This window comes from Aquarana catesbeiana, linkage group LG11 (genome assembly GCF_042186555.1).
Source record: "Aquarana catesbeiana isolate 2022-GZ linkage group LG11, ASM4218655v1, whole genome shotgun sequence".
NCBI lineage: Eukaryota > Metazoa > Chordata > Amphibia > Anura > Ranidae > Aquarana > Aquarana catesbeiana.
In genome coordinates, this window is record NC_133334.1 from 27,766,167 (window position 1) to 27,779,951 (window position 13,785).

The following is a 13,785-nucleotide window of genomic DNA, read 5'->3' on the forward strand; positions in this document are numbered from 1 at the left end:
TGACAGCTGGGGCATCATTGACCATATATGAAAATGACCATATTTTGTCAATGATGTCACTGTGATCCCTGTGACATCATTAACCAAATGTGGTCATGTCCATATATATAGTCAATGGACCCTAATCTTTTGCTTATACTGTATTGCAGTAGCAGGGACTGGGATATGTCGGGGATATGTCTGTCGAAGGGTCATGACCAAAAGAGATCTGATGACTGGCTCACGATCAGCGCTCTCAGCCAATGGCTGAGAGCACTGATCAGAGTGTTCTGGCGGGGGGGCTGTCCTCCTGTCAGACCACATAGCACAGCAGGGGAGATCGCTGTACTAACATTGAATTCTTAGTACAGGGGCTCCAACCTGAGCTACCAGTTTTTTTCATTTAACACGTTGCGTTGAACGAAAAAAAAAAAAAAACTAGTAGTGTGTACCAGACTTAAGCCAAGGCTGATATGGACCCACCCCCTGGGGATCCATTATTACAACAGCGTGGAACTCACAGTATTGCAACACTAAGAAGAGCACACACGTTGTTATGCAAGTACCAATCGGCGCTGTTTGGAGGTAGGGTTTAGGGAGGGGTGGGGCGGACTGAACGGCTAGAGGCTGCAGATCAGTTCATTAAAATGTAAGTGAACTGATTGGATAAAGAACACAGCATAAATAGAAATTGTGAAAAATGTAAACTCTAAATATATTACAATATGTATATACCTGATTTAGTAGTGATAGTAGTAGTTGTTGAAGCAAACCCAGAGAAGCTGGTAAGAGTTACTGTTGACTGATCTTCATTGATAGTGTCTGTGGCTGGATCATAGTTTATAGAGGTAAAGCCTACTATGTAGACCCTGAAAGTCAAGAGATCAGCATCTATCTCATTATTTGGAATGAGTGATTTTGCAGCAAATATAACAATTTTACTGAAATTTCATCAATGTTAACCTTATGTCTCGTGATGCAGACAGCTTAGAGGAATAAAAACAGATTTGTTTTCCAGGAAAGCCATGTGATCACCATCCCAAGTGCTGACATTGAGTTCAATCATTTTGTTTATAAAGAAAGTTCACTTTAGACTTAACACTTAACCTAATGTCAGCTGTTAGATAGAAAAAGACATACTGTATGGGTGCTCAACTTGTGACCCTCCAGCTGTTGCCACATTGCAAGCCGCTAAGAGCTACAAGCATGACTCCCAAAGGAAGAGACATGATGGGACATGTAGTTTGGCAACAGCTGGAGCACCCATGACATACTGTATGATCACCAATTTATCAGTCACTTGAGAATGACATGCTTATTCTGTTAAATTTTGCAGGATTAACTTAATTGTTGATGAAATTTCACCAAGAGTGAAAACTCACAATTTTGCTCTTCACTAATTATTATATAGAACGCTTTAATAAAATTTGATATTTTTTTTTCAAATTATTCCACCACCAGGCATTCTAACATAGATTCATTCTGGTGTCTGAGCAATTCTGGATTTGTAAACATAAGGTGTGTCTCATTGCATGGAGGTCAAAACGACTCTATTACCTGTACTGTAATGTGGGGTCCAACGGTCCATTCACGTATCCTCTCGAAACAGTGCCATCTCCAATATGGGCTCTTATCTGATTTAATTGGTCAGCTTTCTGGATATTCTGCTGCTCAATGACAGAGGTCACATAAGAACTGGCCAACCCATTTTTGAAATCATTATATGTCTTTGATAAAGACCCTTTAATTGGTTTGTTTCCTGTTAGATAAATAAAAAGAATGACCAATGGGATAGCATGACAAATGAGCAATGAAAATACTTTTAACACCAAAATGTTTTTAGATTTCATAGATTCGGCCTCACTATTATAGATTTCATAGATTCGGCCACTCAAATTATAATTTTTTTTTTTAAATGTATCTTTTTTAAATGGAATGCTTAATATTTTAGGTGTCCTTGTAAAAAAGATTGTTTTGTTTAAATAATGTTGTAAAGATGTGTTGCTAGACATAATTTGTAATTCCAAATGTACATGAAGGAAGCCATGTTAGCTCATTTCATATTATGGTTCTGCTTTCTGCTCAGCAGAGTCAAACAACGGTTCTGCTTACGGTTCTGCTTAATTGATCCTTCTGCTCCTCCACCGCTGCTCCCCATTGAAATCAATGGGGCATCGCTGCGATACCGCTGGCAAAACGCCACTCCAGCGGCGTTTTGCGGGCGGATTTGACCCCTTTTCGGCCACTAGCAGGGTGGTAAAACCGCCCCCGCTAGCGGCCGAATAGCGCCGCTAAAATGACGGTAAGCCACCGCTGACGCAAGTGGCGGCACAGTGTGAAAGGAGTCTTAGGGCCTGCCTAGTAGCTCAGGATTTGAAATTTTGAGTCCTGATATACAGTATATAGAAGTCAAACATTTGAAATACGTAAATACATTTACATTGTATACATAATACATTTGATCAATTTTGCAGTTATGCTGCTAGATAGGATGATTGTATTAAGTTTGCTGTCCTTACCACTTAAATCAGTTGTCATGATGATGGCATAAGCCACTGTGGGTCCATATTGAGTGTCAAAGCTTTGGAAGGTGATGTTCATAACATCTCCCAAAAATGAGCGAACAACCTGAACACTGCTTGGTACTTCTGTAGGACCTGAAAAATTATTCAACATCAGTATCACATATGCATTTATTGGTAAGTTAAAGTGTAAGTGTAGGCTAAATTAAAAAATTACATAAGATGAAGTTGGTCACCAGCAGTAAAATTGCATGTTTTGTTTTTCAACATCCCACTTGTAATGTGTTAGTACTTGTTGCGGCTGCTAGTAGATTCCTTATTTTTTCAGTTCCCTTTTAAAGGGTGATGCGCCTAATTGTTCTACAATGAAATCTCATCCTCTCCCCCTATCCCCTTCCTACTGTTCCCTTGGGTTCCAAGGCTCCCCTATGCTTTGTCTACCACCCCACACCGCAGTTTTGACACGGATATTTGCCAAGCAACTGGTACATTATATCTTATCTCTTTTCAGCAATTATTGTTACACTGGCATACTTACTAGTTTTCCCCCCGTGTCCGCTGCGAGGGAGCCCCGGTGGCGTCCCTACCTTGATGGTCATCTGGGCTCTGGTTTTTCTTGGGTAAGTAATTTGTGACCTTTTTCCCCTCGCTACCAATTATTGATATTTTGGCATAATGAAACTTTTGCTTTGTTGTAGATGATACTATGTATAACACCTCCTGAAGAAGCAGCTTCAGCCGCGAAAAACATGTAGAGGATATACAGCACATTGTTAATCAAATGCCTTCAGCATTTGTCTGAGGCTACTATGTCAGTGTCGTTGCTATGGGGGTGCGGGCCGCACCCGGTGACACCCACCAGAGGGGTGACACGTCGATAAACACTATACTATATAGATTGCAGCGGAGCGGTGTGAGCATTGCATCCAGCCGTGCGGGGGAGGCTACCTATAATAGGTTAAGCTGTCACTCTGGGATCTCCAATATCTCCCGAGGCAGCCGAAGTTGGTGGGCAGAGATGGGTGTGGCCGTGCCACCTCCTCCACTCTTCCCACAGACCCCTTCACACTGGCTGATCCCGCAGCTGAAGGAGATAGAGGCCAGGACCCGCCCAAGTCTTCATCTACAGGCATGAGGCATGCTGTAATTTACTGCACAGCACAGTCTTACTGCCCTGTGCCACCCCAATCTGCCCTGTGCCACCCAAACCTGCTCTATACCACTCCAACCTGTACTGTGCCACCCCAACCTGCCCTATACCACTCCAACCTGTCCTGTGCCACCCCAACCTGCCCTGTGCCACCCCAACCTGCCCTATATCACTCTAACCTGCCCTGTACCACCCCAACCTGCCCTGTGCCACCCCAACATGCCCTGTGCACCTCCAACCTGCCCTGTGCCACCTCAACCTGCCCTGTACCACCTTAACCTTCCCTGTGCCACTCAAACCTGCCTTGTGCCACCCCAACCTGCCCTATACTACTCCAACCTGCCCTGTGCCACCCCAACATGCCCTGTGCCACTCCAACCTGCCCTGTGCCTCCCCAACCTGCCCTATACCACTCCAACCTGCCCCGTGCCACCCCAACCTGCCTCGTGCCACCCCAACCTGCCCTGTACCATTCCAACCTGCCCTGTGCCACCCCAACCTGCCCTGTACCACACCAACCTGCCCTGTGCCATCCCAACCTGCCCTATGCCACCCCAACCTGCCCTGTGCCACTCCAACCTGTCCTGTACCACCCCAACCTGCCTTTACCCCCCTAACCTGCCCTATAACACTCCAACCTGCCCTGTACCACCCCGACCTGCCCTGTACCACCCCAATATGCCAATATAGCACTCCAACCTTCCAATATACCACCAAAACCTGCCAATATATCACCTCAACATGCCCTATACCACCCCAACCTGCCACTATACCACTTTATACATCCTGCCAGGACCCGCCCAAGTCTTCATCTACAGGCATGAGGCATGCTGTAATTTACTGCACAACACACTCTTACTGCATAGAGTCCTAACCTGCCCTGTGCCACCCCAATCTGCCCCGTGCCACCCAAACCTGCTCTATACCACTCCAACCTGTGCTGTGCCACCCCAACCTGCCCTATACCACTCCAACTTGCCCTGTGCCACCCCAACCTGCCCTATACCACTCTAACCTGCCATGTACCACCCCAACCTGCCCTGTGCCACCCCAACATGCCCTGTGCCACTCTAACCTGCCCTGTGCCACCCCAACATGCCCTGTGCCACTCCAACCTGCCCTGTGCCACTCCAACCTGCCCTGTGCCACCCCAACCTGCCACTATACCACTCTAACCTGCCACTATATCACCCTACACTATTTACGTGGGCTGGTTTGGGGTTTGCCCCATGACCGTGCGCTGCCTGCAGGACAGCCTAGACAGGAGGGGGGGTGACACCATGTTTTACCGCATCAGGTGACACCAACTCTAGAGACGCCACTGTACTATGTGACCAGTTGGACGTACTTGTATAACTTACTGTCTGTTGAGGTTATCATGAATTGCTGTTTACTGTTTGTGCATCTATGTCTTTTGAATTAATAGTGTACAAATAAAATGTATATACTTTTAAGATTCTTGTGTGATAATTTGGTACTGAGATAGTCCATTGTTCTACCTTCTGGGGGTTTTGTAGGGGTCACCCCTAGTTATGCTTAATTTTTATTCAATTTAGGATGATGATACCCCTATAATCTTCTAAATGTGTACACACATAGAGGCTTACATACTGCAAATCTCACAGCAGTGTTGTCCAACATGTGAAGAGGGTAGTGTTAGATGGACATGGAGCTTTAAATGAACTTAAAGTTAGCAACAAAATAATTAAAGCCCAACTCCAACTACTAATTTTTAAGCAGATACATCATCTTAAAATATTATATAACTGACAGTTTAGACAAATCTGGTAACAGGGTTGCTTAAACCTCTTAAATATGAGATGAGGGGTCAAAAAGACCTCAGATCTCATATTTACACAAAAATGCAAAAAAAATAAAAATAAATTAAAAAAAAAAAAAAAAAAATATTTAACAGCTATAGGCAGAAGTGACGTTTTGACGCTGCTTCCGCCCTGCAATGGTATGGAGACGGGTGGGGGCCATCTTCCCCTCACTCATCTGCATAGCACACGTGGAAGAGGACCTGACCGCCGCCACCGACGGCTCCAGTAAGCGGCGGAGGGCAGCGGAGGGCACCGAAGCGTGGCGGCAGGGGGGGCCTTCTCCCGCTGGTAATAAAAGTAATCTCACTGTGAATCCCCGGCAGAGACCACTTTTATCTGAAAGCTGACCGCCCGCTGAAGAAGAGGATACAGGGGTTATGGCAGCTAGCTGCTTCCATAACAACAATATACCTCTTCTACAAGTACCAATGTATAACGATGGCGGGTGGTCCGTAAGTGGTTAAGAAGGGGTGGGCTCCCTTCAGGCTCACCTGCCCTCTGCCTATCCATTATAATGCATGGAGGCTCTCAAAATTAAAAATTAGGACTGCAGAAAATACTTGGGTGCCTTGAAGGGGCTCTGAAGCTTATGCATGGATTTTTAAATGTGTGCAAACTAAACCCGTTTTTAACTCATACTGTTAGACAGGATAATTTGGTTGGTTGCTGGCTGGTCGGTAAGTTGAGCTGGGAATTTCTTTGGTTTTGGTTTTCATGCATTGCCCTTCCCTGTGCTCCTTGCTGCAAAGGACAGTTTTAGGTGAGGGCAATGGCCATTTGTTTGTACTGTTGAATTATTGGTGAGGGGACGCACTGGACACCTTTGCTGACATTGTGCTATATGCTGGGTGTCCAATGCACACCTGTGACTTTAATAAGGGGTGGGCTCCCTCCAGGCTCATCTGCCCTCTGCCTATCCATTATAATGCATGTGCTTCCACTGTGGAGGTTCTCAAAATATAGAGGTAGGACTGCAGATAATATTGCAGTATACGCATGTATTTGCAAATGTTTGCAGACTAAACGCCTGTTTTTAACGCAAACTGTTTGGATAATTTGGTTGGTTGCAGGCAGGTCGGTAAGTTAAGCTGGGAATTTCTTTGGTTTTGTTTAACACTGAACAAGGTATACTACACACATCAATATGCAAATGCCGGTCAGTGCTGAAGTAAGAACAGCCTTCACCATGGTTGGACAAAGGAGAAAAACCAAAACCATCACCAGACTGGTCAAAAGATGGATGGAATTAGGGTACTTTTTAGGAAAAAGTGCGGATGAAGTGTTTAGGGAGGAATTAGGGAAGGACTTGGGGGCTGAGGTTGCAGTTGTTTTTTTAAGATAAATGATAAAACTAAAGGAGAAATAGAAAATGTTAAATATACTAACTATAAATTCATTACAATTACGTATATACCTGTAGTAGTTGTTGATGTAGAAATAGAGAAGCTGGTAACAGCTGCTATTGACTGATCTTCATTGATAATGTCTGTGGCTGGATCATAGTTTATCGCAGTAAAGCCAACTACGTAGGCCCTGAAAGTCAAGAGACCGATGTCCATCTTATTATTTAGGAGGAATGATTTTGCAGCAAATGTAAAATTTTACAGAAATTGAATCAACATTGACTGATGTTTCACCATGCAGGCTGCTTACAGGCATACCAAAAACATAGATTTGTTTTAATTTCACTGGCATTTCATCAACAATAGGCATGTGCAATTCGTTTCGGTACAAATTCGTTTTTTAACGAATTTCGACAAATTCCGAATATCCGAATTAATGAAAACCCATTTAACAAATTTTTCTGAATATTCGTAAATTCGAAAAAATTTGTAAATTCGTAAATTCATACATTAGTAAATTAGTGAATTCGGAAATTTGTAAATTCGGAAATTCGGAAATCTGAAATAATAATTAACTAATAATAACTTAACTACTATTACTAGTAACTATTAAATTATAGGTATTGTAATTTCCTTTCAAATTTGGCTGTTAGTGAACGTAACACATACAAATGTATCTGAAGTTACAAATGATCTGAAATAACGAATGCCGTATCCAATCGAATGGAACGTAATTAATTAATAATAATAAATAACAATAATAATAATAATAATAAAAAAAACTTTTTTATTATTATTATTTATTATTAATTTTGTTCCGTTCCATTTGTTTAGATGCAGCATTCGTTATTTTGGATAATTCGTAACTTCGGATAAATTCGTATTTGTTACGTTCACTGAGCCAAATTTGAAAGGAATTTACAATACCTATAATTTAATAGTTAGTTACTGTTTCAGATTTTCGAATTTTCGGGTTTTTGGATTTTCAAATTTCGAATTTACAAATTTCCAAATTTTCTAATTTACAAATGTACGAATTTCCGAATTTACTAATGTACGAATTTCCGGATGTACGAATGTACGAATTTCCGAATGTACGAATTTCCGAATGTACGAATTTACGAATTGCAATCATAATGAATGACCTAAAAAACGAAAAAAAATAAATAAACTAATGAAACGAAAACAAAAATGAACACATTTTTTGGCTGTGCACATGTCTAATCAACAATATCCCCATGCTTTATCATACAGCAGCTTGGAGTGATACAAAAAAAATAGATTTTTCTACTAGGAAAGCCATGTGATCACCATCCAAGTGCTGACATTGATTAATAGCTTTGTTGATAAACAAAGACAACCCTAACCATACTAATTACCCTAGTGCCAACCCTTTAATAAAAAAGCCACATGATCACCATCTCATCACTGACTTGAGGATCACATGCCTAGGTTGTAAAATTTTGTTAAAATAATCAGTTGTTGCTGATTCTTCACCAAGGTGAAAATTCACATTTACAACATATCTTGTTGGATGCATGTCAAAGCAACTTACCTGTAGTGTAATGCAGGGTCCAATGGTCCATTGAAGTATCCCCTTGAAACAGTGCCATCTCCCACATGGACATTTATCTTATTCGATTGGTCACTGTTTTGGATATTCTGTTGCTCAATGACAGAGGTCACATAAGTCCTGGTCAACCCATACCTGAAATCATTATATGTTTTTGCTAAATACCCCTGAGTTGGTTTGTTTCCTGTAAGATAAAAAAAATGACCAATGGGATTTCATTACAATTGACCAATAAAAATACTTACAACACCAAAATATTTTCTATATTTGATATATTTAACCTCCTCTCATTTTCTTCTTCTTGAAAAAAAGCTGTCTTATTTTAAAGGGAATACCTAATATTTGGTTTGTAAACATTTTTTTTAAAATACTGTTACCAATATGTGATGGGATTTTAACGGTGCCAAGAGACAATTGATAATATAAAACTTCCTAGTTTATTTATACATGATTAAAATCACCCAATTAAAATCTAACATATGCCAGTTATATGATCAATGGTTTGTTTTAAACAGTAATAACGTGGTATCAGTTCCGGACATGTTTCACTGATTAGGGCTTCTTCAGGGGATTTGAAGACCACTACTGACATGAAAGCCAATTAACCACCAATGGTCACCAACCAGGCACAGTATGGGGAAGAGGGTAGAGTGTGGCCACAGGAGACACACCAAGACCAATACAATGTGTAGTTTGTAAAGAGTTTAATCAAGAGCGTCTGACTTTATAACCAAAACCGATACCCTGTGTAGGCAAACTGGATCATGATGTTACATTATATAGGTCGCGCTTGTGGCTGGAGCCACATGGTGTCCTCCTCCCCATACTGTGCAGACAGCCTGGTTGGTGGTTAATTGGCTTTCATATCAGTAGTGGTCTTCAAATCCCCCGAAGAAGCCCTAATCAGCGAAACATGTCAGGAACAGATACCACGTTATTACTGTTCATGTAAAACACACCATACAACTGGCATATGTTAGATTTTATTTGGTTGATTTTAATCATGTTTAAACTATGACGTTTTATAATATAAGTTAATCTAAATTTCAAAATGTGCACTGCGCTGCTCACCGGATTAGGAAAAGCTGCAAACATGAAATCACAAGTGTTTAGGTAGAAATCAATGTTGAAATTAAATATATATTCGCCCTCTGTAGGATAGGCCACCATCCAGTAAGAAATCACCATAAATTGTAAATCCACCACCAATGAAAAGAATTAGATACTCTTACCAGAGGTCGAATATACCTTCAATAGGGATGAGCTTCGTGTTCGAGTCGAACCCATGTTCGACTCGAACATCGGCTGTTCGATCGTTCGCCGAATTGCGAACGTTATGGGCCGTTCGCGCTAAATTCGTGTGGCGCGTCACGGCCCATAATTCACTGCGGCATCGCAGTGCATTGCTGGCTGATGATTGGCCAAGCATGCACTATGACCCGCATGCTTGGCCAATCACAGCGCCGTCAGTAGAGAGAGCTGTAATTGGCCAAAGCCAGGGTGGCTTTGGCCAATTATGGCTCAGGGGATTTAGTACACACCCCACACTATATAAGGCCGCCTGCACGGCGGCCCTGTGTAGTGTGTGTTCCGGTGTGCTGAGAGATAGAGAGAGAGAGAGACAGTGTCATTTGATTTGAGTTAGATAGATTAGGCAGAACAGTCAGTCAGTTAGCTGCACTTACAGTGTATTGTGTATATATATGCATCCCAGGTGTTGCATATATATATATATACACTGTATTCAGTTTAGCTAGATCCGTTCCTGTTATCTTCTATCTAGACTATTTACATTTAATGCAGTGCGTCCTGCTCACAGTGTTCAGCTAGATCCGTTCCTGCTATTTACATTTAGTGCAGTGCGTCCTGCTCACAGTGTTCAGCTAGATCCGTTCCTGTTATCTTCTAGACTATTTACATTTAGTGCAGTGCGTCCTGCTCACAGTGTTCAGCTAGATCCGTTCCTGCAATTTACATTTAGTGCAGTGCGTCCTGCTCACAGTGTTCAGCTAGATCCGTTCCTGCTATTTACATTTAGTGCAGTGCGTCCTGCTCACAGTGTTCAGCTAGATCCGTTCCTGCTATTTACATTTAGTGCAGTGCGTCCTGCTCACAGTGTTCAGCTAGATCCGTTCCTGTTATCTTCTAGACTATTTACATTTAGTGCAGTGCGTCCTGCTCACAGTGTTCAGCTAGATCCGTTCCTGTTATCTTCTAGACTATTTACATTTAGTGCAGTGCGTCCTGCTCACAGTGTTCAGCTAGATCCGTTCCTGTTATCTTCTAGACTATTTACATTTAGTGCAGTGCGTCCTGCTCACAGTGTTCAGCTAGATCCGTTCCTGTTATCTTCTAGACTATTTACATTTAGTGCAGTGCGTCCTGCTCACAGTGTTCAGCTAGATCCGTTCCTGTTAAATTCCTACTGACAGGCAGGCTTGTCTGGTTACAGTATATAAAGCTACCTGAAGAAAATTACAGGTGTTCTATTTGATCCTATTAGTACCACGGTCAGGCAGCTAGACTATTTACATTTAGTACAGTGCGTCCTGCTCACAGTGTTCAGCTAGATCCGTTCCTGTTATCTTCCTACTGACAGGCAGGCTTGTCTGGTTACAGTATATAAAGCTACCTGAAGAAAATTACAGGTGTTCTATTTGATCCTATTAGTACCACGGTCAGGCAGCTAGACTATTTACATTTAGTACAGTGCGTCCTGCTCACAGTGTACAGCTAGATCCGTTCCTGTTATCTTCCTACTGACAGGCAGGCTTGTCTGGTTACAGTATATAAAGCTACCTGAAGAAAATTACAGGTGTTCTATTTGATCCTATTAGTACCACGGTCAGGCAGCTAGACTATTTACATTTAGTACAGTGCGTCCTGCTCACAGTGTTCAGCTAGATCCGTTCCTGTTATCTTCCTACTGACAGGCAGGCTTGTCTGGTTACAGTATATAAAGCTACCTGAAGAAAATTACAGGTGTTCTATTTGATCCTATTAGTACCACGGTCAGGCAGCTAGACTATTTACATTTAGTACAGTGCGTCCTGCTCACAGTGTTCAGCTAGATCCGTTCCTGTTATCTTCCTACTGACAGGCAGGCTTGTCTGGTTACAGTATATAAAGCTACCTGAAGAAAATTACAGGTGTTCTATTTGATCCTATTAGTACCACGGTCAGGCAGCTAGACTATTTACATTTAGTACAGTGCGTCCTGCTCACAGTGTACAGCTAGATCCGTTCCTGTTATCTTCCTACTGACAGGCAGGCTTGTCTGGTTACAGTATATAAAGCTACCTGAAGAAAATTACAGGTGTTCTATTTGATCCTATTAGTACCACGGTCAGGCAGCTAGACTATTTACATTTAGTACAGTGCGTCCTGCTCACAGTGTTCAGCTAGATCCGTTCCTGTTATCTTCCTACTGACAGGCAGGCTTGTCTGGTTACAGTATATAAAGCTACTTGAAGAAAATTACAGGTGTTCTATCCCAGCTTAGTGCAGCTACAGGCCATTAGTATGTCTGGAAGGCCAAGAAGGAGAGGCAGACAGTCACAAGCCAATAAAAGAGGGCAAGCAGGCTCTGTGTCTAGTGCTGGTCGTGGAGACGGTGCATCCTCATCAGCACGTGGCCATGGGACACGCTTGGCCTTTTTTTCGGCAGCTGGCCGCGTTGAGCCGCAACATGCGGAAGACTTGGTCGAGTGGATGACCAAGCCGTCCTCATCCTCCTCATCCTCTCTCACCCATGCCCAGGGTGCTTTGTCTGGCAAAGCAGCGGCCTCTTCCCTCAGCTCAATGTCATCAGTGACTCCTTCCCTAGCTCCACCATGTCCTCATGAGGATTCCCTCGAACTGTTTGACCACAGTGTTGGGTACATGCTCCAGGAGGATGCCCAGCGTTTGGAAGGCTCTGATGACGATACTGAGCTCGATGAAGGCAGTAACATGAGCGCGGACAGAGGGGGTGCCCAAGAAGGACAGCAATCTGGCAGTCATGCTCCCCCTGCTGCAGCATACTGCCAGGTTTGCTCCAGTGATGAGGAGGGAGGGGATGATGAGGTCACTGACTCAACGTGGGTGCCTGATAGGAGAGAGGAGGAGGAGGAGGAGGAGGAGGAGGAGGAGGCGGCAGCACATCACCAACGAGGCAGGATGCCCTCCAGGGGCCAGCCTAAGGGCAGCACATTGACTGCATCACACCCCAAAGCTCCACATGTGCAGGGCGCTGCAGTCTCTGCGCGTTATTCAAAAAGTTCTTTGGTGTGGGCCTTTTTTGAGACGAGTGCATCAGATCGCACCGCTGCTATTTGCAACATATGTCTCAAGCGTATCTCGCGTGGCCAAAACATCTCCCGCTTGGGTACCACATGCTTGACCAGACATATGTTGACCTGCCATGCAGTTCGTTGGCAAGCGTATCTAAAAGACCCACACCAAAGAACAAAGAGGATCTCTCCTTGCTCCTCATCAGCTGAGATTTCCAACCCCACTAGACCTTCAGTCCTCTCTGAGACCTGCAGTGAGAGGAATGAAGGTGTAGAATTAGGTGTGTCACAGCCAAGTACTTGTGGGCAATCTGCTTTTGGTACACCGACGTCAGATTGTACCAGGCAAATTTCCCTGCCCCAGCTGCTGCACCGCCGAAAGAAGTTTGCTCCCAGCCATCCACATGCCCAGCGGTTGAATGCTAGCTTGGCAAAATTGCTAGCACTTCAACTGCTGCCTTTTCAGTTGGTAGACTCTGCCCCCTTCCGTGAGTTTGTGGAATGTGCGGTTCCTCAGTGGCAGGTACCCAAACGCCACTTTTTCTCACGGAAGGCGATTCCGGCTCTCTACCGGCATGTGGAAGGCAATGTCCATGCCTCGCTGGACAGGGCGGTCAGCGGTAAGGTGCATATTACCGCTGACTCATGGTCCAGCAGGCATGGACAGGGACGTTACCTAAGTTTCACGGCGCATTGGGTGACTCTGCTGGCAGCTGGGAAGGATGCAGGACAAGGTGCAGTAGTGTTGGAGGTTGTTCCGCCACCACGCCTCCAAAATGCTGATTGTGACACACCTCTCTCCTCCACCCCCTCCTCTTCTTCTTCCTCCATGGCCTCTTCCTCGGAACCAGCGGTGCTCCGTAGGCGTTCAAGGGGCTACGCAAGTACGCAGGCCAAAAGATGCCATGCGGTGCTTGAGCTGGTGTGCTTGGGGGACAGGAGCCACACTGGGGCAGAGGTTCTGTCAGCTCTGCAGGGGCAGGTTCAGAGGTGGTTGACGCCACGCCAACTTAAGGCAGGAATGGTGGTTTGCGACAATGGCACCAACCTCCTCTCTGCCCTCCGACAGGGACAAATGACCCATGTGCCCTGTTTGGCTCACGTCCTTAACTTGGTGGTGCAGC

At 44.0% G+C, this 13,785-nt stretch overlaps 1 protein-coding gene across 1 annotated transcript in view; it reads right to left on the reverse strand.

The window, feature by feature from the left end:
• Positions 1-13,785, reverse strand: part of LOC141111675 (uncharacterized) — a 133,424-nt gene that overhangs the window by 5,789 nt on the left and 113,850 nt on the right. The window contains exons 60-64 of the mRNA XM_073603824.1: positions 8,373-8,574; positions 6,889-7,007; positions 2,499-2,636; positions 1,537-1,738; positions 715-848 (exon numbers count right to left, since the gene is read on the reverse strand). Of these exons, the coding sequence (XP_073459925.1) occupies positions 715-848; positions 1,537-1,738; positions 2,499-2,636; positions 6,889-7,007; positions 8,373-8,574 (795 nt within the window). The remainder of the gene's footprint in view (positions 1-714; positions 849-1,536; positions 1,739-2,498; positions 2,637-6,888; positions 7,008-8,372; positions 8,575-13,785) is intronic.